The 24,096-nt window shown below is 38.4% G+C and overlaps 1 protein-coding gene across 1 annotated transcript in view; it reads left to right on the forward strand.

The window, feature by feature from the left end:
- Window positions 1–23,491, forward strand: part of LOC145997114 (C2 domain-containing protein 3-like) — a 123,702-nt gene extending 100,211 nt beyond the window's left edge. Inside the window, exons 16-18 of the mRNA XM_083133740.1 lie at window positions 3,384–3,844; window positions 7,809–8,748; window positions 22,067–23,491. Of these exons, the coding sequence (XP_082989866.1) occupies window positions 3,384–3,844; window positions 7,809–8,748; window positions 22,067–22,213 (1,548 nt within the window). The 3' untranslated portion in view covers window positions 22,214–23,491. The remainder of the gene's footprint in view (window positions 1–3,383; window positions 3,845–7,808; window positions 8,749–22,066) is intronic.
- The last annotated feature ends 605 nt before the right edge of the window (window positions 23,492–24,096 follow it).

Consider the following 24,096-nt stretch of genomic DNA (forward strand, 5'->3'; position numbering starts at 1 on the left):
TACTTTAACATGCAGAAAAGTGCTACCGAAAGTCATCGTATTTTGGTGGAAGTGTATGGTGACCATGCGCTAGCTGAGCGAACGTGTCAGAAGTGGTTTGCACGGTTTAGAAGTGGTGATTTCGGCCTGGAAGACCAAGAGCGACCTGGACAGCCAAAAAAATTTGAAGACGAAGAATTGAGAGCATTGCTCGATCAGGATTCGTGTCAAATGCAGGAAGAACTTGCAGAAGAATTAGGCGTTGATCAAACAACAGTTTCCAAACGCCTCAAAGCCATGGGAATGATTCAAAAGATGTCACATTGGGTTCCACATGAATTGAAAGACAGAGATGTTGAAAGACGAAAAACCATTTGCGAATTGCTGCTTCAAAGACAGAAGAGAAAGGGGTTTTTGCATCGCATTGTTACTGGCGATGAGAAGTGGATCCATTACAAGAACCCGAAACGAAAAAAGGCCTGGGTGAAGCCAGGTGAACCAGGTCCATCACAACCGAAACGAGATATTCACTGTGTAAAGGTTATGCTGTGCATATGGTGGGATATGAAAGATGTGGTGTACTATGAGCTGCTGCAACCGGGTGAAACTATTAATGGAGAACGTTATAGATGACAATTAATGCGTTTGAAGCAAGCTCTGGCCAGGAAACGACCAGAATGGGAGAACAGACATGATAAACTTATTTTTCAACATGATAATGCTCGCCCACATGTCGCAAAACCGGTCAAAAACCTATTTAGAAAATGTCGGATGGGAAGTTTTACCCCACCCGCTGTATTCACCAGACGTTGCTCCTTCGGACTACTACTTGTTCGATTGCATGAATAACGATTTGATTGGACAGCGGTTCACTTCTTCAGAAGATATCGAAAAATGGGTCTCTGACTGGATTGCTTCAAAGGATGAGGACTTCTTTCGCCACGGAATCCGTAACTTGCCTGACAGATGGGCGAAAGTGGTGGCTCGCGATGGACAATATTTTTCTTAAGGTATTTATGTATTTTGTATTTGAACTACAGCTTCAATGTGTGCGAAACAACCGCACGAATTAATTCCTAGACCAAATATGTAACTGTCAAAAGTCCTAATTTGCTTCCATGATACGTTGATCTCCTACATTAACATTTGGTTGTTCAGTGTGGTACATTACTGTGGTGTGGCCATGGCATCTTGTGGTTGTCTGAATATCCCAGATGTGTTTTGCTACATCTGCGGTGAATTTGTTCCCCGGGTACAGAAACAGAAAATTACAGATTTTGTAAGAAGATCATATTACGCATACTTTAAAATGAAACTAGGAGATCAAGATAAATCGTAGGTCCCACACAATGTATGTAGATCATGTGTGGAATCTTTACGAAACTGGAGCACGGGAAAGCGGCCATCTATGCCATTTGCAATACCCATGGTGTGGAGGAGCCTCAGGATCACAGCAATGATTGTTATTTCTGTTCCTGTGAAATTGTAGGTCGAAATAGAAACAAGAAGAGGATAGTGTATCCCAATATTCCCTCTGCAATGAGACCTGTGTTGCACGGTCCAGACTTGCCTGTACCGACACCTCCATTAAGTCTTGAGTGTGTAAGTGATCCTGGTTCACTAAGTGATTCAGTGGAAGGAAGTGAAATGGAAGATGACACGGATCCCCCCTCACGGATCTCGTGACCCTATACCGTTCACTCAAAGCGAACTCAATGATTTAGTTAGAGACCTAATTTATCTAAAGAATCTGCTGAGCTTCTTGGTTCCAGACTTAACGAAAAGAACTTGCTGGCTTGTGGAACAACATTTTCCTGGTACAGACACCGAGAAAAAGAGTTTGTGCCTTATTTCTCGAAACATGATTCTCTCGTGTTTTGTTGTGATGTGTCCGGTTTGCTGACTAAGTTAAATTTTCCTTGTCGTTCAACTGATTGGAGGCTATTCATTGACTCGAATAAAACAAGTTTAAAATTTGTTCTGTTACATAATGGAAATAAGTTCCCCTCAGTTCCTATTGCTCATTCTGTGTCACTAAAAGAAATCTACAGCAATACGCAACTTGTTCTTAATAAAATTAAATATGAGGACCATGGTTGGTTGGTGTGTGGTGATCTTCACGTTTTGAGCATTTTACTTGGACTACAATGTGGATATACGAAAATGCCATGTTACATCTGTGAGTGGGATAGTATGGCACGAAATTACCACAGAATGGCCAATACGGAAAACGTTGAATCCGGGTTCAAAGAACATCGTACAACAACATTTAGTAAGTCCTGAGGAAGTTGTACTTTTCCCTCTTCATATCAAATTAGGGCTGATTAAACAATTTGTGAAGGCACTTAACAAGGAAGGACAATGTTTCCAGTTCATATGCAACAAATTTCCATCCCTGTCGTACGGCAAAGTGAAAGAAGGTGTTTTTGTTGGACCAGACATTAGGAAATTAATGAATGATAAAGACTTCGAGGAAACAATGACTGTAGCTAAAAGAGATGCTTGGATAGCATTTAAAAGTGTAGTGTTGAACTTCTTGGGGAACCACAAAAGTCCTGATTACAGAGAAATTGTTGAGAATATGTTACTTAAATTTCAAGAGCTGGGTTGTAACATGAATCTCAAATTACATTTTTTGCTTTCATACCTTGATAACTTTCCACAAAATCTCGGTGAATTAAGTGAGGAACAAGGTGAACGGTTCCACCAGGACATGAGGGATAAGGAGAAAAGGTATCAAGGACATTGGAGTGTTAGCATGATGGCTGACTACTGTTGGGCATTGTACAGAGAAACGCCAGAAGAAAATCACAAGAAAGTTAGGAAAACTTACAGAAGAAAGCGTGCTAAACAGAACTGAAAAATATGTATTGTGTAATGATTTTCTTGTGTGTGTATTATATACTGCTATATGTCGTTTTCTATATTATATGGGTCCTTTGTGTCTGTCTATATTCATTTTAAAATAAACATGTTGATGCGTTTAGTGTGATAAGCTACTTATTCTGATTGAAGAAAAGAAAAATTATAATAAAACAGTATGCAATATTGGACAAAGCTCAAATTTTGAAATTTGATTTGTAAGAAAACCTTGTGTGATAGAGAAAAACGAATTTCATATTCGTGATCAGCATGGCACAAATAATAAAGTTCACATATTAAACAAAAAACAACATTAAATTGAATTTAATTTGCGGCCCTGTGTTATCCTTCCCAAAAGTTAAGTCCCAAGTTTGATTCTGCCCCCCCCCCCCCCTCCCAAGTTACACTCATGCTCAGATATTTAATTTTTCATTCCGTTTCAGAAATAAAAGGGTGTCATGTGACTTTTGACACCCTGTAATGTGTTTGTAGTATGTGAACGATGTGTACAAATTAAAAATTATTCGTATTCTTATTTACAGATCAGTGTCGCTCCACTAGAAAACGTAATGAGATTTAAGCGCAAGAGTATTGGTGAGACTAACAATATTCGTGAAAAAGATGGAATGGATGTTGTACTCGGAAGGTACGAATCACTTCCAAGTCACAGAAGTGCCTGCCCTCAAGTACCCAGGCATTGTTTTCCCTGTCAGCCATCAGGAGACTTGAAAGAAGCAAGTGTAAAACGGAAGGATGCTCTGTGCGAGAAGTGCTCGGTGACTAATTCCAAAAGAAGGAATTATCATGCCAAGAGAAGGAGGTCTGTGAAGTGTCGTGTTGAGCACGGTGTACAAGGACACAAGAAGCAGCATTCCTCTTTGGGGAGTCCAGACGTAAAAACAGAAAACGAAAGACTGGATTCTTATTGCAGACAGGGTATTAGTTCAACAGTTGCTGAGGAAAACGAACCAATTATCTCACCAAATTATTCTGAAATTTTAAGGTTAGTATCTGCATTTGTCTGTTAAGGAACATAAATTAAGAGTATTTGAAAATAAAATCCTTAGGAAAATATTTGGACCTAAAAGGGATGAGGAGACAGGTGAGTGGAGAAGATTAAATAAGTTAGAACTGCACAATTTGTATTCATGTCCAGATATTATCAGAATAATTAAATCAAGAAGACTTAATTGGGCATGCCACGTGGCACGAATGGGGGAGGAAAGAAGAGTTTACAGGACATTTCAGATCAAAGGAACATGCGTCACATGCTGCTACGGAATGAACCAATCAGCAGCAACGTTTTATTCTGTACTTGCATGACAGGCCATTCAAGCCTGTGTTGGATTGGTGAAATTATCTAGTGACACATGCTCGAACAACAGACCAAGATGACACAATGCACAGTTCGAGTGGCATGTGAAGCTTGTCATGTTGTTTTCCAACAGACATGTGTCATGTGCCACTTGTCACCTTGTCACTTCAGTCTGAAAGCTCTCTTACACATGGTGACATTCTCTTTCAGTAGAGGTTTGTTGGTCTTAACTCCCATTAACGAATGTTTCATAATCCGTTAGAACATGCGTATGGGTAAAAATTACCCAGATGTTTTTGAAATAAATATTTTGATCATTTCTAATGAGTGCTTGAGCCCACCCTTCTGAGAACCTTTCGATTGAACCCTTCTGACTGCCGGGGCTTAAATCAGCTGTGAGACTTAATTCCGCTTGCAAGGATCGTAGAAATACTGCCTGGGTAAATTTCACCCAACACTCAGTTTTCAGTTCAATATATGAACATATTCTTTTATTTCTGATTTTCATCAATTGTGTAATGCAATAAAAATGTTCATAAATAATAAAATTTGTTTAATCAATACAGGTAAAATTATTTAAATGGTTTAAAACAGTTACAACTTTGACTTCAGAAGTAATTTTGCTTGTAGACAAAATTTATTCAGTTCATGTCCTTACGTTATGGCAGAAAATGTTCATCTTAGACTTTTTGCCTCAACTGCATAATACATTCATTCTATGGGAATGAGACACGCAGTAATAGATAATTAAGATACTCACATTTTCCGCATAATGCAGTAAATATGTTCAAACCCAATAAAATTAATTTAATCAATGGTGGTATTATTATTTACATGGTTTAAAAAAATATAAATCGGATTTATGAAACCATTTTTCTTGTGAGTAAAATTTAACCAGCATTCGTCCTTATGTCCTAGTGGAGAACATGGGACTTTGGGGGTGTAAGAGATGACTCTTTTAGAAGGGACCCAAGTATCAACCCCTCTACTGCTTTTTGCAGGCTAACAAGGCTCTGGCACCTGGACATGCAGTTAGGATAATCCTTTGTAGGACTTGTGTCGTCCATATCTGTTTGTCCATCACGATTAGCCAAAAGTGGAAAATTGATTTGGTTTATTTTGCTTCGCTTTTCTGCCACTTTTGGCTAATCGCAAAGATAAGTATGAGTGTGAAATAATGAAGGGACACTCACAAAAAATACTCATGCCCAGGCCGATATTCGGTAAGAAAAGATGGATGAAGGAACAATCACAAATACGAGGATTATTTTTTAAGTAAGATCCGTTTTGCAATGAAAACGAAGTAATTAAATGTTTTTCAAGAAACCATTTATTTTCTGAATTTACATACACTTCTCTATTTTTCTACATAATTTCCTGGCCGGTTTAAACATTTATCCTAACGAACTACGAGTTTTTGGATACCCTCCTCATAGAACTCTGCCGCCTGTGATGATAGCCAGTTACTTACGGTCATTTTCACTTCTTCATCAGTGTGTAAATGCTTGCCACCCAGGAAGGTCTTCATATGGCGGAAGAGCTGGTATTCGCTAGGTGCATGGTCTGTCTGTGAATACCGTTTGAAATTGCACGTGAGGATGCGAATGAGTGCGCGCACAGGCTCCCGGCATTCTTTGAGCAGCATCATGGCAACTGTGTTTTGGGACAGGCAGGGTGTTTTGTTAGTGGACTTTTTGCCGCAAGGAACAACAATTTAAGCCTGCATCACACGGAACTGGATTTCCAGTAGGTTTGCCCTAGTTGTTGCTGGACTGGCTACCAATTTGTTAGTTTTCACCTCACACGATACTTATCAGCTTACTTGTCGATAGACTTTTGTTCCCATACGAGGGAAGTCGTAATGGCGGCCGCATGAGATGCAAACAATGTATCACTTCACATTTTTAAAAGCCGATAACTATTCAACCGAGAGGAATAACATTTCGTATAAAACGTTATTAGGTGCAAAACAATGGCACTGCTTAAATACATACTTTACAATGTTTACTGTACATGTATGGAAGAATATTTTAGTTGTTTCAAATGTAAACACTGTGCACTCAGCATAGATGGTGCAACTCAACATGCCTTTCATGCTGTATACGTTATACATTGCTGGAGTAACACTCGGAAACCACAGACAAAAACGCTCCTTTGCACACTCACAGATTATCTTCACATGGTGAAACTTTGCTCTGATTGGCTGTTCCACAGAATTCAGTCGAGGTCAATTAGAACGTAATCCTCCAAACCAGTCAAGCAGTCAGCCAGGCTGCCATGATTGCTACCTAGAAAGTTAGTTCAGCGCCAACTAGGGCATTCATACTAGAAATACAGTTCCGTGTGATAGGGGCTTAACTCAGCTTCCGTGAGTACCTGGCTATTGTCACAGGCAGCAGAGTTCTATGAGGAGGGTATCCAAAACCTCGTAGTTTGTTACGATAAATGTTTAAACCAGCAAGGAAATTATGTAGAAAAATAGAGAAGTGTATGTAAATTCAGAAAATAAATGGCTTTTTGAAAAACATTTACTTACTTCGTTTTTATTGCAAAACGGTTTACAAAAGTAACCCTTGTACATACGGACAACATGAGCCCCACATAATATTATACTGGCTGTGAGTCCAGATGCCAGACCCTTGCTAGTCTGCCAAATGCAGTCCAGGATGCATGAATAGATAAACCAAGTCTAATTCTCTTCTTAAATACAGCGTCAGTTTTCATCCTAACTGTCATTTTGGTAGGGATTTTTCATTTCCAACTTTACCTAAGTAGGGGTAAAATGAATAAAGGTAAGGAATTTTGTATTTGTTATTTGGTAGGCACCCTGAGTAGGATTTTGTGTTGTCCTGTGTTTTGTCCTTATGTGTACTGAGTGGCCCTTTACATACAGTTTTTATCCTGCATAGGGAGATTTTTGTCCTCACAGAGACAGTAATGGCAATTTCCCCATTTAACCCCTTAAGTGTGGAATTTGTTGAACAAGTTGCTACTGGAAAATGTAGGCTTTTTCGTCAAATTCAGTATACGCCCTCCATATTGTGCTGCTGTAGTGTGGAAGGTGTATATATACGCTTTGTTTGTTTCAACTATATTCGATTTACTGTGGTGTATATAGTCACACAGATGTTTGGTGAGATTGTTCTAGATGTAATAGAAACAAAGCAAGAGAGGAAAAAGAAGAAGACGAAACTAATTTTTCCTTTCTTCTTCTTTCTTTTCATCTTCTTCTTTTTCAACTTTTTCCTCTCTTGCTACTATTTTTTGTTTCTACTACAGCTAGAACTATCTCATCAATCGTCTGTGTGACTATATACACCACAGTAAATCGAATATAGTTGAAACAAACATAAAGCATATATATATGCCTTCCGCACTACAGCAGCACAATGTGGAGGGTGTATAGATATACGCCATCCACACTTAAGGGGTTAATGTATCTCATGGAAATGCAGATGCACCCACAATTTAAACTTCAATCACTGTAATTTTGTGTATGCATGTAATATAATGCTTAAAGCAAATTGAATAATGAAACAGATTTTATAATTGTAACCATTTGGAATGCAAATTGCTATTTTATTTCTGTTTTAGTGTATTCTATAGAGCCTGTAGCTCAAGGCCACACTAACTTTTCCATTTATTTTTTCAGGCAAAAATTGTCAGAATTGGATGAAATTACAAACCGTTTGAAGCAGAAGTGCCAAGCAACAAATAAGCTAACGTGTGATGAACCAGCATCTAGTGCTTTGCTGAGGGAACCATATTGCAGTGAATCGTATGAATCTGTCAAGAAAACTGTATCCTTGGCGAAGAGTGCTAGCTTGAGACCTAACAGTGCTGCTAGTTGTCATTCGGATAATAATGATCACCAGGGTATTATCGAAGAAGTCCAGGAGAGAGATACCAATTCATCTCCAATGGCAGGCTACAGCGAGATCTCTAATTACATCAACAATTCGTTTAGCTTTCTCAAGAACACACCAAGCAGCAGCGAACTGAGCGATACGTCGGACACGTGGAATAGATATAGTCACAACATGCAAAGTTCGCCAAATGAAGAATGTGAGACGCTTTTGAAAGAGTTACACCTGTCCCTACCTACTAGTTCAAATACGAGCGACCCTTCCGACAGATTTCTGCTCGATGAACTGGAAACCGACAGATTGGCTGCAAGCGAATTGGAAGGTTGCGATAACTGGAAAGAAAAGGTGACAGGACTTGAATCGACGCTCCATGCCTTAAGGTCGAAGATTGGAATTGCAGTGCAAGACGAGAAGTTAGGGTACCCTGGTGACACTATAGAGAAACCTGATGATTCTCCTGAATTTATAGGGACAGCGTTGGATACTGTTCGTTCCGCAGAAGGGAAAGATTCCAGTCAAGATGTGTTGCCGTCGACTGGAAGCGCTTCATTGCAGGAAGCATTTGATGTCCCCAGACAAGCACCTGAAGGTGGCAACCCTGTAGAGGAACCAGGTCCGAAGTCTGATGAAAATGCCCAGGGAGACTGCCCGAAACACACACTCTTTCGTCAAGGTGCTTCTCCGAAAGGCCATCGATTAGCCCCACGGATATTCCACTCACTCCAGGTTTGTGCTTAATTGGGTTTCCTGTTACTTTTTCAGTAGGGCTGAATCGATACCACTTTCAACTAATACCCATACCAGTTCCCATCAATACCGATGCTTGATTAAAATATCTTTAAATATTAGTGGGCGAATATAACACTCCAATTATAGGCAATAGAATCCTGCATGGAACCACTTTCGCTCGCTCGTACTCAGGAGCGGCACCAGGGGGGCACGAGTGGGTGCTTGTGCACCCCTTAATTTTCTTCTGCACCCCCTTCAGCACCGATATCCAAAACCTATATTCTACCGAAAATATTAATCCTACCCTCAAAGAGATTCCACATTTATTTTCCTGTACTGTAAGATCATCGGCCCTTGTATCTATTTATTCAGATTTGTTGTTTGTCTGTTTGTGTTTTTCGATAAATTTATATAGCTCAGTCAGGCTCAGTGTCAGTTGTATGTTTTCCTTTGCACTGTTGATACATGGTTTTATTGTCTGCCTACTTGTTCCTCCTCCTCTTTTATTCAAGTCGCATTGGAGCATGTATTTCACTTGCTTTCAAGTATCATGTCGTTCTCGGGAAATTATTTAATGCGAATTGTATCGTGACGGTAGTTTCCTTGTTGAATCGTTATATTTGTTCTAGTAAACGTACCATTTCAGACTTTTTCAAAGACTGTTACGAAGTGGCCACAAATTTGCTAAGAAATGTTATAGTTTGTTATTGGGGACAGTGCGGCCCAAGGGATTTTAACTAAGACGTTGCTGGGCACCTTTAGTTTTGTCCTGACATCACAGCATCTGGGTAGATGAAAGGTAGGCTATGCATTATGTAAATTGAAAAGAGGGGTAACAAAGCAACGGAACATTTTGAGGAAAGTGAAGCAGTAAAATAATAATAATAATAATAATAATGTGAATTGATAATTACATAAAAGTGACTACATGATTTCGTATTTATTGTTGTTTTCTTTTTCAAATTGCAGAACTTTAAGTTGCATAGTACCGATTTCTTTTCTTTACCCAACGCACACAAACTGAACACTCAGCTGTTGTTGTTAATTATACAACGTATTTGACGTTTGATTAATAACTGAATTGCGTACCTCAACTGCTTGTGCCTTGTAATCAAGGGATCCCGGGTTCAATACCAAGTGGAGGCACATATTGGTTCGGATCCCATTTTAAAATGTAGGCCCAGTCCCGATTAGCCTATCAAGTGGACTTAAAACAATGGAAGTCAATCAAAAAAGTATACATTTCAGTCACGGCCATTTATGTAAATTATTATAAGAGCGTTGCAGGAACATGTTAACTTCAAACTGAAGAACTTTTTCTTAGAGAGAGTGGAGAATGCTATTAGGGGGGAAATATTCCTCTCTGTGGAAAAAAGCCTTGCCTTGCCTTGCTTGCCTCTCCATGGAAAAATCCTCCAGTTGTCCATATATGCCATTGGCCTCCCTTGAACAAGCTGTTCTTTTCAAATTTCCAAACGTCGTCGTTGTGCTAAAATCAGGCAAAAATGAAGCAAGTCATTAGTATTCTTCAGTTTCGTTAGCATGTTATCATAGATGCCTACTAAATGTTGATTAGTATTTGATTTAGGGACAAAGACATGCATGTATATTTAATATTTTCTTTATTTTCAACGTCGCACCCCCTAAATTTCATTCCACACCCCCTCAGCACCCCCAGGTGATTAATCCTGGCCCGCCGCTGCTCGTACTTATTCAAGTCTCCCCAAGGGGTCCCGGGTTCAATTAGCAGTGGAGGCACAAGGTGGTTCGGATCCCACTTTAAACTATAGGTCCAGTCCCGATTAGCCTTACTGTGCATAAAGCGGACTTAAGGCGAAGGGGGACAATTAGAGACTCAGAGGTTTGTGGGAACACTGACCAAGGGAACGGATGAGGAGGCGTGGCTCAGCGAGAGCAGGCCTAGTCCACAGCTGCCTCCCTCGTCCACTTAGCGCCCAATACAATTTATGACTGTTGATGGGAGCGAGGGAGAACCAAACAAGTCCGCGGTCAACTTTCTTGCAATCTGAGAAGGAAGCCACCAGATGGGGCCAGAGAGAGAACTTGCCCTGAGATAACTGGAACAAGTTCATGAAATTTAAATTTTGAGTTTGTGCTGACATTTCTAGACTTTCGTTTTCGGTATCCAGAAAGTGCAGAAATCATTTACGGAAGTCTGAAACTGACTTTGACAATACACGCGACGGTATTTTCAATTATTATTTTTTTCTACAGATCTTTCGACGCGTAATATTATGCATCAGGGATACCATGAAGGAGAGCAGAGAAAGTGATCTCCGTATGTTTGTCTTTTATAATAAGACCTCGATTCTTTTATAATAATAATGGACTCAAATATGAACTTTTCAACAATAAAGTATTATGAATTCAATTACAATTTTATGATTTGTAAAATAATAATATTAATATACGTAATACATATTTTCTTAACGACTGAAAGTCAAGACATGGAATCTTACTCTGCCACTCCTCCCTCCGCAGAAAAATCCTTCGGGTGCCCTAGGTCGTCTGAGGAATGAAATGAATTAACTTTACTCCTATTTTTATGTGATAAATCAAATAATAATGTATTTATGGTTTTGGGTGTTGTTCAAACCCCATAGCCTACATTACAGTTTACCAAAGTCTCCAACGGGGAGACATTATCGAACAGTAAGTCTCCGTCTCGTCTCGATTTTACAAAGTTTGACTTGTCCTCGGTCCTGTCTCTATTTTCAAGAGTTTTCTCATTGGAATTTTGAATATTAAGATGTAACAAACTTGCACCAATCCCTTCGAGTTCTGAGATTTCGTGCGACTTTGGTTTAGGTTAATTTTTCAAAGGTCATACATTCTGATTAACCAACTATCCAACGAGACGAGAGTGTCGAACAGTAAGTCTCAGTGTTTTCAGTCTTTAGAGAAGCACGTCTCAACTTTGGTCTCGTCTTGGAAGTCAAGGAAAAGTTCCCCGTGCATGTAGCACCGTGCCGAGGAGGTACATTTAGTGGATGTGGGGGATAGGGCCCCACATATTCTCGATCTCGGCAGCTTTGGAGGTGATGTTATCAGCATCACGCTGCGACCGCCTTTACCTCCCACGGTTTCCTCCAGGTAACCACTGATTTGAGGCTGGGTGAAAACCGGATCCGTTTTTAAGTGAGGACAAGGCCGGAAAAATTCCGACCTTAATCGAACCCGGGTATCCCGCGTGGCAGTCAGATACCATACCGACTAGTCTTGAAAGTCGGGTATCGAATATCAAACAGCCATCTCAGTCTCGATCGACTAGTCGCCAAAACCTGCCCTTCAGTCAACCGGTAAACTATCGTTTTCTACCGAATTATAAGTTTCCTGTCCTTCTCCAACAGTGCTGATTTGAAAATCGCAATCTAAAAATGTGAGCTATAAAGAGCGTCCGAAAAGTAAAAAACAGCCAAATGCGAAGAATACACACACACACACACACACAGAGAGAGAGAGAGAGATGTGTGTGCGTGTATACAACCATTATATATATGCACGCAGGGTAGACCAAAAGTCGCAATACATAGGAAAATACCATTTTGTTTTTAAGTTTTTCTATTTATTTATTTTTTAAAGTGTTCTTTCTAATGCGTGTTCATCAAGAGTGGAAGAAACGTATTGCAAACCAATGGTAACCACGTAGAGGATATTATATGAATACATTGTTTCTTATCACAACATATTTATTTGTCCTATGTATTGCGACTTTTGGCCCACCCTGTATATATATATATCAGCCACGTATCTAGAAATATGTTTCGGGGGGGTCCGAACGAAGTTTTTCAGGAATAATAATATTTAATAACAGTAATGTTTAAATTATTATATAAAATTAAATTAATACTAATTACAATATATAAATTAATATTATATTATTATTACACGATTAGGTAAAATGACTATAAGAATAGAGATATAACAGAACATATTCATTACGTAGCTTATCTGTAGTTAAAATCGAAATAATTTACATAAAAACAAGTGACCTGGCAATGAAATTATGTCAAATAGATAAATAATTGAATATTTACCGAATAACAAAAATGATGTTACATGTAGTTGGAGAAAAGTGAGTTTCTGATATATATTTTTTGCATAAATTATTTTGAGTAGTAGTGCACATAAATCCTCTTTGTAGTGTCATTCAAAGCCGTATGATCCCAATATAATCCTTGCCTTCTAAAAAGTTCAGAGGAAATTAATAACCATCGACAAATGCTAATATTTTCATTACTTCATTTTAGTACTTGGTAAGGCTCTCAGGGCGTCCAGACCCCCCCCCCCCCCTTCTAAATACGTTCTTCCTGTTCTTCCAAGCCATATGATCCCAATATAATCCTTGTCTTCCAATAAGTTCAGAGACAATTAGAAGCCCAATATTCACGAAGAAATTTTACAGTTAATTGTTGGATTGGAGATGGTGTGGCAGATTGGATTTTAACGAAGTCGAAGTTCCTGTCCACTGTGCGTTTGGTCCTGAAGTGGCAGCCGCTCACCCCCATCACCATGAAATATTTTGATGCAAACCTACAAAAATAACATGGATAATTTTTTTTTAAGATTTTGCAATAATTTAGATTTTCTTCTTGTATAAATGAATAGGTTGTCTCTAAAGAGATGCAGAAGTCTGCAGTCTACTATATTTAGTAATTTTAGTTTCTTAGTAATTTTAGTTTTATAACAATTTCTGCGAAGCTAGTAAATGTTCCAATTTGGTCGGGACAGTTCACCATATTTGCTCCCTCTTTTGACTTTTTTCGAACTGCAGTCTTCAGAAAATGCTCTCTTTTTGTGGTTAATTCACATTCAGACATGTTCTTCATTATTAGGATAATTCCATAGTTTTGGTGGATACATTCAAGGTACGAATACATACAAGGAAGGAATGACAAAGAATGATGTCAGCCTGTGTGTGAATGTTGCATACATCTCTTGCTCTCTCTCCCTCTTTTTTTAGGGCTGGTAACAGCATTAGGTAAAAAAGTACTTCTACAGTCATTGATAAGACTTTAAAATTATATCAAATTGGACTAGTAAGAAATGGAGCTGTAGCTGCGAAGGTTGTTGTCATTGTCACCCTAGGCCCCTGGATCATAGAAATTAGACCGACCTGTTATTTCTCGTACATTTCTCACCTTCCTTCGTCGGGAATAAAACATAGCATTACAGGTTAATTTAATAGGAAACTAATGTCTTTAAAGTTTCTCATTTTTTGTACATCCACCTAGTTATTTTTAATTTGCAATCGATGTTGCAGATGTGAACAATAACACACACTGCTTTAATGAAGACTGTTCTTCTATTAGTCACATTTCTTGAATGCTATGTTCTCTTTTCATCGAATTCAACGGAAAAGAGTAGGTGCATAAAATTCCTACAATGTCTAAGTATGCCAGCTACGTCTAGGTAGGGGAGGGTGCAAATTTGGTGCACGGGTGCGAAAATCATTCTCGTCCTGGACACTGAAATCTCTAGCTACAACTCTGATAAGGAAATATTTCCTTTCGAGAGACCATTAATAGATTTACACCATTATAGAAGCATAACACAATAAATGTATGAAAATTTAATTATCATTTTAATAAAAAGCAATACAAAATTACTTTGGTACATTTATAAAGTAGCAAATTAATTCCTTTGACTGGTTCAAAATGTCAAGAAATTAGAAGATAGGTGAAATGTTTTTAATAAGTGAAACATTTCACCTATCTTCTAATTTCTTGACATTTTGAACCAGTCAAAGGAATTAATTTGCTAGTTTATAAATGTACCAAAGTAATTTTGTTTATATATGTTTATAAATATAAATATATATAAATAAATTAATTAATTAATGATATTAATTATTTAATAATTGACATATATTTCATGACAGTCCTCCTCCGTAGTCGAGCGGGTTAAGGCGTTCCCTCGTCTTGAGATCGTTTGCTGCGGGACGGCGTAGGTTCGAATCCGGCTCTGGTCGGAATTTATTCGGCCTACGTATAGGACCGGTGGCAACCCACCATCGTGAGGAAATTGGGAAGCTACGAGTGAGTGAGCGTAACCCGGTCGAGAAGACCTACAACAACGGCTGGGGGTTCGTCGGGCTGATCACCCGTCACCCCAATACTGGTCTGAGACCTCCACGCTATAAACAGGTGACGGAGGAACAGTGTGGGAGGGAGACCAGCAGTCGGTAGGTAAGCCAAGGCCCTTCAAGGTGCTGTAGAGCTGTGGGTTATGTTATATTTCATGACAATTTATATATATATATATATATATAACCAAGGTTTCGGACTTGGCCCGCCTCAAAAACATCCTGGTACTGGCCTGATCGCACTCCCTAAATTTCTTTACGCACCCCCTCAACACCCCTAGATGATAAATCCAGGCGCCGCCGCTGCCTTTGCCTCCTAGTTTTGGCACCCAATCGCCTCTTCTGTATATAACCATATACCCAGAACATTTTGAACGGCACATATTCTTGTTCTAGAAATCGAGATTTGTGCATATTGCATGATCTAGGGCTCACAAATATTAAACCACGAAGGTCTCCACAATAATATTTCCTTCGGAAAAAAGATCAAAATGTTATATTATTTACTATTATTAACTACTATTTGTCACAACACAATTTACTGGGGCAAGGGAGGGGTCTATCGTTAGATGGTTGTAGGGAATCTGAGAAAATGCTCATGGGAGTATTATTTTTATTATACTCTTGGGAATATCAAACTTCCAATGGCGCAGAGATGCATAATATAATAAATCAACTATCCTTTCACAATGTGAGTTGATTGAGTTCATTTCACTTCGCTGTTTTTCCACTTTTGGCTAATCGCGAAGATGTGAAGATACACTCACAAAGAACACCCATACCCTCACCGGGATTCGAACCCGGGATGAACCCTACACGACGTGCTAACCACTCTGCCACGGAGGCCGGCATATGAACTGATCACATTGAATATTTCCGTCATGTGATGTAAAGTGAAGTTGTTGCGTTTTTTTCTCCATAAGGAATGAAGGGGATTCTATAAACATTTATTCATCATGATTTTCAAACATAGTGTATTGCTAATGAACTAGAAATCGCTTGCACTTGCAACATGGGGAGAAATTCACACTATATCATGTGGTATGGTTATATTTTAGTAGCAGTACCCATTCCGACGATGTAGAAATAAATGTACACCTGGTACGAAACTGCCAAGTCTTCTAATATATGCAATTAATATGAACATCAAACCCAAATATGCACCAAGTGTTTTAAATCGAGTCAAATGAATTAATTCGTTGACAGCATGTGGATTTTCCTCAAGGAAAAAAATATGCAAAAATCCGCCGGCGAATCATCACCACTCATCTTCATCTTCGACATTAGTAAAAAGTGGCAAAAAAACCTAAAGGTAAATAGCAAAACTTTAAAAACCAAGCGGGACTCCAACCAAGTATAAAAAATTGAAGTACTGGCCTGGGTTTGTAAATAAAGATACAGAAGGTTCGAAACATGTAGGGGAATTCGTACCTGTAAGTCCCATGACGTTACTAACATCTTATACTAGCACGACGCCCTCTCTTTTTACTCTTGGAAACAAATGATTTTCAAATTACTGTATAAATGTTGACATTCCTACAGTAGCAACCAATGTCCCGGATGTTAGTTCCCCAACAAACTTTCACCCCGCTTACTTCTTGCCTTTGTCCTTGAAAATGTATCAGAAAGAGGTAACTTTTGTTGATTGATTGATTGATTTAGTTTATTTTACTTCGCGTTTTGTGCCTCTTGGCTAATTTGCGAAGATGGGGATGAGTGATGAAATGATGAAATGGATGAAAATGGACATTCACAAACAACCATACCCGACCGGGATTCGAACCCGGGACCCTTGGCGTCGCAGCGCGATGTGCTAACCACTCAGCCACAGGGTCGGGCAGGTAACTTTTGTTACAGTGACAACAGTTAGAAAATAAAGTATCAGTGAATATATATATTCAGTGTTCGAAAAATCTTCTTCAGAGCTAGGCGCCAGCTTTGAAAAGCAGGCGCCAAGAAACCACCTACTAGCAATTGTGCATACTACAAGAAGCTGAGCCGGCCCCCGTGGCGGAGTGGTTAGCACATCGCGATACGAAGCAAGGGGTTACGGGTTCGAATTTCGGCCTAGGTGTGGATGTTTGTGTGTGTTCATTCATCAATTTCATCATATCACTTATCCCCATCTTCGCAAATTAGCTAAAAGTGGCACAAAAGGCGAAGTAAAATAAAGGAAGTCAATCAAAAATCGATCAATCTATAAGAAGCTGAACATCACCGTATTCAAAACATCGCTAAATCGTGTGAGAAAGCTGGAAATGGGGGGGGGGGGGGGGGGGGGTTGGAGGACAAAGAGTAAGAAATTGTTACTGATTCCATGGAATGTTCACAACGTTGATAAAAAAATCATTTGCTAAATACGTTGATAAAAAATTGCTAACTTACGCTGTACTGCAATTTGAACTTGGAATCTTTAAAATTTCGTACATGCAAACTTAAAGAAAACGACAATACTACAGCAAAATATCACAGTCGCCAGGCTGAATTTTTTAGTCGCCATGGCGACCTGGCGACAGGGATTTTTCGAGCCCTGTATATATATATAAAATAACCCATGGCTTAACAGCCCTCGAAGGGCCTTGGCCCTCTCTCCCATACATATATACTATATACAGTATATTAATAATTACTTACAGATTAGGGGTTAATTAAGTAATAACATAAGAAAATTGGGTTTAATTTTGTAAACGCATTGGAAATTGAAACTGATTATCTTTTGTTACAGTCACAGAAGTTAGGAAACAAAAATACTGATATGTATCATCTATCAGTGTAAACGTTAGATTCTGGAGAATGCCTGGATAATTTGCCCATTCTTCGCAAATGAGGAGTTTATGAATAAATGATGCAAGGAAACCGGATATTTTTCAGAAAAGGATTGATACACACACATACATACATACATACATAGAGAATGAACTTCGATGGAAAACATACCACTTACAAGTTTTCTGAAGTGCAATTTAGATCCACTTTATGCTCAGGTAGGCAAATCGGGACTAGACCTACAGCTTGAAATAGGATCGAAACCACTGTGTCATGTGCCTCCAGCAGGAATCGACCCTGGAGCCAGGTCACTGGCACTGTCACGCTTAGCCAGTCGATTGTTCCTCAAGGACTCATCGGTTATGACGCACAAGCGGCTACAATCAGTACTCCTTGAAAAGCATAATGTATGAAAAATACACGAAAAAATCTGACAAAATTTGTCTATTTGTGGATCACTGTATGAATCTGTTTGAAATAGTTCCCTTGTACGAAGAAAAAGTAAACATAGTATTCGATGGAATTCTGATCATTTCCAAAGCATTTCCATGATGGAAAGTAAATTCGGCAAAATACAGAGCATTCCCTGACATTCGCTATGAGACTCGGCGGAAAGCGGCCCGGCACCGGCGCTTGTCTTTCCCGGTGAATGGATCCGCGACAGTCGCTTATATTAAACCTCGTAAAAAAGTTTAGAGTAACAGGGTCAGTTCTGAATAAAAGTGGAAAGAAAAATGGGAAAATAAAGTATACAAAGACAATCCGCACACCATCCGTGACTTAAAATATAGTATTGTACAAAAAATCGGGAGAATGACAGAAGACGAACTTGCACGTGTAAATGTCAATTTCCTTCGGAGAAGCCAGGAATGTGTTGCAGCAGAGGGACATCATTTTCAACACCTTCTGTAGTCAAGGTTAGTACACAATATGAAAACTGTAATTTTAATAGCCGATTCTAGCGACTGTCGCTGACCCGTTCACCGGGAAAGACAAGCGCTGATGCCGGGCAGCTTTGCGCCGAGTCTCGTAGCGAATGTCAGGGAATACTCTGTAGTAGTATGCTTGAAAGTAGGAAATGTAAAGTATATATTTTTTTTCGTTTTAAACATACGTTCAGTGTGAAATTCACATTCAGTAAAAGCAAAATAAACATTCAATACACAAAAACCTGTCTATTTATCGTCCGAAGTCACAGAGCATCCCAAAATTATCCGGACAATTTGTTCATGGAAATTAAAAAAAAGCCCTGTGAACAAAATAACACAGTTTTATTTCCCACCCCAGCACTAATAAATCATCGTTCTTGAAGCAGAGATTTCCCATAGTTTAATATATATTGTGCGGAAACGAAAAATTGCAATGAGGAGAGGTACAAGTTACAGTAAAACAATAGTTAAACAATGGTAAACCAAATAAATATGGATATAATGTAAATATGTACTGTATTTGTTCGGTTACATATACATTGAGACAAATCCATGAAGAATTACATAATTATTATAATAACTCCATGCCTCTCCTGCATTCTGCCCGTAATTTTCCAGGCTTGTTCAAGTACGTTACTGCATATTACAAGAAACTGTATAATATGTTTCCTGATTTTCTACCTGAAATCTATTCCCTGTTGTCTGCTTTGTTTTTCTACCGTCTCTACTTTTCAGAGCTTCCACGGCCTTCTTGCCTGTCGCGAATCCCACCCTGCAAGCTTGTTTACTCTGGAGGACCCTTCAGAAATATTTTTCCTCTAAAACGAACATGTGTTTCTCGTTCGGTGACCAGTAGACAGACCTCTTCTCGCCCCTCCCCCTCTGCCCTCCGCGACGAGCCTCGAGGGGTGAAGCGTGTGCCGTGGGTAGCTAGCAGGCAGGCAGAAATTTAACATTACGCATATGGGAGAATTACTTTACTAGTACTCTTGGGAATATCAAACTTCCGATGGCGGAAAAAAACATATGATGGGGTAGAGGATCCATTGAAGATTATATTTTCAGAAGGAAAATACAAAACTCCCATTGGTTTAGCCGTAACTTGAATTTAAAGTTGCTCCTCCATAAGGAATACATGGGATTCTGTAAATACTAATTCATCATATTTTTCAAAGACCGCATAAGGCGTAATAATCAACTTAAGAAACCGCTTCCACTTGCCAAATGGGGAGAAATTCATACTCTTCATTTCTGGCGGAGATCTTTTTACTAGCATTGCTCATTCCGACGATATGGGAATAAATGCATGCCTGGTGCGTTATTGTCCCTCTTCGCCTTAAAGCACCAACTAAATCAAACTAAAAATCAATCCTCGAGCTCTTACAATGGAATATCTTTTTAATGTGACAACAATCGTAGACATGTAAAATATTCATTCTGATAGTTTCAGCCCACAATCATCTGTTTCATTTTCATATATCACTGTATTGTTAAGATAGACTAAGCCACATTTTAACATGGACATGATGACTATGTTTACTAAAGTTTCAATTTCTTAGCACTAAGAAACATGCAAATTTGTAAATTTTTATTCTCTATTTTGATAAGCATATTATATAAAATGTAAATTAGTTATTTTGTTTAATATTATTTATTCCATAAACATTTGCTGGAGTGGTGCCGTGCTGCCAAAAATTCACAAATTTGTCACAACTAAGTCTGCCTTAAATTCAATGCCGAAAGTTGGAAAATCTCCCTTTAGTTCATGGCCACCCTAGGTGCAAACCGTGTATCTGCACTACATGACTTAAACAAGCTATTCATTCTGTGATGATAAAGTGGCGTATCTTCACGTATGTTCTTATGCAGTGTGACTACTCATCGGGAATCCCAGGAATTCTGCATGAATTTTTGTCCGTAGACGTGAAAATTTGCCACTTTTATTAATCCAAATCCCATACATGTTTTAATGCCCCGAAGTAAGTTTCTCACAGTTTAGTTTTTACTTTTATCGAGGAAGGAAAATACGAGGGTCGTTCAAGTCAATCGGGGACTTTTTTTTTTAAAAAATAGAAGAACAAATTTCAAAGTGTGGTAACTGGATTTATTTTTCCACATAACCTCCTGCTACAGTTATACACTTATCCCAGCGTTTAACTAACGACTGGAATGCTTCGGCATAAAAAGATTTATCATTACGGCGGAACCATTGTAGGACAGCATTCTTCACTTCATCATCAGTGTTGAAATGTTTTCCTCTAAGGAATTCCTTCAGGGTTCCAAACAGGTGAAAATCACTTGGCGCTAAGTCAGGACTATAGGGGGGTGTGGTAATATCTCCCAGTCGATTTCCTGGAATGTGCGTTGAGCGGTATGCTGTCGTGCATTGTCTTGCAAAAAGAGAACACCCTTTGTGATGAAACCCGGACGTTTCTTCCATAAACTCTTATGCACATCATGCAGAACACTGCAGTAATACTCACTGTTGATAGTATAGTATTGACACTTGCAATTTCACGACAGGTTATGCGACGATTGTCCAGGATCAGCTGCTCCACGTGCTGAATGTTCCCAGGAATGACTGGCGTGGGCTGTGATCCACCACGACCGGGATCGTCAGTAATAAAGATACGGCCATCTTTGAAGCGCTTACACCATTCAAATGTCTTACTGCGACAGAGTGTCTCATCACCGTACTGAGCCTGAAGTCTTCTGTAAATTTCAGCAGGTTTTCTGTCCTCGTTCACTAAAAAACTTCATCACAACACGCTGTTCCATGTAGACGTCCACACTGTTGTTCGCCATCTTGAATAACGGTCTATGCAGAAGCCCGGGAAATAAGCGCCGCCTACCAGTAACAGCACACAGTTGCCAGTTCCTACTGCATACAAAACCTCCAGCCTAGGCGTCTATTTAAACCTGGAAAAAAAATAAGTCCCCGATTGACTTGAACGCCCCTCGTAAAACAGAATTATCTCAATCCGTTTATTTTATTGGTGTTCTTTGCAGAACAATCTATCTGACAGACGTAAGATTATTGCGAGATAAGATATCTTGAAATTGATTAGGTAAATTTGATTTTTAAATTAACAATTTTTTATAGATTAGCATATCCCGTAACATGTGAGACTTATGTTTGTACATGTATTGCGAGTCTGAGTATGCGAAATGGCGAATGTAAACTCTACACTTTAAATTATATGTGTATATATACCGTTTAATTTAATTGAATTAGAATTTTTGGGTGCATTGGAATCACACAGACCCTTTACATTGTAAATATATTTGTGTGGTGGTGAGAGGCTGTGCGGTAATATGTAAGGTTGAAATGGAGAAAACATCTGCATGTACCCTTGAGAACCGGGAATTATGCTTGATTTTTATCCTGGTCGTAGAGTGGCCACCCTGTCATGGTATGTTTAAATAGTTTCTTCTGTTACTTATAATATTCTGCCCAACTCTGTACTTTCCAGTATGTTTGGGAATATACATTAAGTTCACATTTTATTTTCAGGTAAATAATCGTATGGAAGGAGGCGATAGTTTAGAGGTTGGAAACACTTCTGTTAGACAGGTTGACAATGAGCAAAACAACCATCTTCAAAATAAAGATATACAAAGAATCGTTAAAATATTTAACAGCAAGGTAACAGATAGTTAGATAGTGAACTTTCAAGGCAAATAATGTTTTATAATTGTATTTGCATCACTGGATATAAATGATTTATTGTTTTTAAGAGACAATGAAGTAGTGTGTAATATTTATATCCCACAAACATTGTGGTAGTAAACCGTTGTGACTTTTGAAGCCAGAACAGTTCTCCATTTATGTGTTGAACAGTTATGTGTGTCTAATCTTAACCATTGTGGTAACTCTGTACCTGATTTAAAGTAATGTTTTTAGCATAGAATATGATGTACAATATTATGTGCCTTTACTTGTTCATAGTGAACAAATGCTGTCACTGTAAATATAGATTAAAAATAGGTTTAGTATTGTAAATGTGTATCTTACGTATTGATTAGTTGTGTGAAGTTATTAATTTTTAATGGTTATAAAATGTGTTTCTTTAAGATGAGAGTTAAAAAGAAGTGCCTTGCATCTTTAATGCCAAGCTTGCAGTTTGAGAGGATCATCAGACTCTGAAAAAATGATACATCAGGGAGAAAATTATGTTTTGTAAAAGTATACGTACATGTGTGTGTTTGTGTGATTAAGGTGTTTTGTTTACTGTAGTGTTATTTGATTGCAGTCAGATTTTTTTTTAGAATGCTTAGCGAAATGATGCATGAAAGTGTATTAAGCAATTCAAGAAACTCAGGCTGATGATACGTAAAGATTATGAAAACAGCATGGTATGCAGATGATTGATTACTGTAATGCAAAACTTTTATTCTAAAGTGTTCTCAGGTTTATTAATGTCTGCACTGGGAACACTAATCCTGAGTTTGATTGCGTGTTGGAGCCGTAATTTATTACTCAGTTTGTAGTAATAGAATTAAAATAAGTTAATGCAAAGATGAAACTGTGTCTGGTTGGTTAGACATTATACTTGCTTGCATTACACTGCTTCAGTTGCATACATCCAAGTCAAAACAAATTAACCTTTCTTGTTAGCTCTCACTTGTAGTTTAAACTTATACGTACATTTCAATTATGAGTATTTGCATTTTCATTATGGGATGTGTAAATATTATTTTAAATATGCAGATATTGGCAGTATAGTTTTTTCCAGTGGAACCCTAATTTTACATTTTTCCACATTATACATTCAATCTTCATTTTTCCAATGAATTAAAATGTTAAAAAGTTTTCCCGCATTTTACATTCTTGCACCTTGGTTCCCTGAAAAATGTGAAATCAAGGCTCCATTGTATATGTTGAACAAATGAAATGGTATTTATTTACAGAAATAAAAACATGAAAGCTGCATATAATACTCGTACTTTTGTAATTAAAATATTTTTGTACAAATTTTACAATATTGGAATATACTTGCAGTTTTTTTTTCTAAATGTGTTATTTATTTAACATTTTTTACAGCAGTCTGGTATGATGTTGCACATTTCTATCCTCTAATACTCCTTTCTAACAATGAGTATGTGTATGAAATGAGTGCTAGCGTGTTTCAATTACGTCCCCATTCGTCATGCATGTGTGGCCTGCCTTTGAGGTGAGTGACAATATCAGACGTTAATTTGATGAGGTAATGTCTCGTACTTTGAGATAGAAAATGCATTTTTATTTCTATGCATAAACAGCACATCCTACAATATCTTACCAAACCTTTGGATGTAGCCTGTAGCCTACAATGTAGCTGCAAACATAAAGATATTGTACAGTCACAGGCAGTTCTGGGTTGTAATGGCCCATTAAAATTTAGTGAGGTTGTTTCAAGTCAGAAGTGTCTGTGACTACATATTTGTCCTTTAGAATTTCAGATACATTAGAATTAGAAAATCTTTAATCATGGGAGAAGTTGAGCTTGTGGCCTCCTCTTCTACCACTTAACCTGTGAAACTTACATACAATGAATCTAACAA

Source organism: Lepisma saccharinum, chromosome 13 (genome assembly GCF_977018435.1).
Source record: "Lepisma saccharinum chromosome 13, izLepSacc3.1, whole genome shotgun sequence".
In the NCBI taxonomy this organism is placed as follows: domain Eukaryota; kingdom Metazoa; phylum Arthropoda; class Insecta; order Zygentoma; family Lepismatidae; genus Lepisma; species Lepisma saccharinum.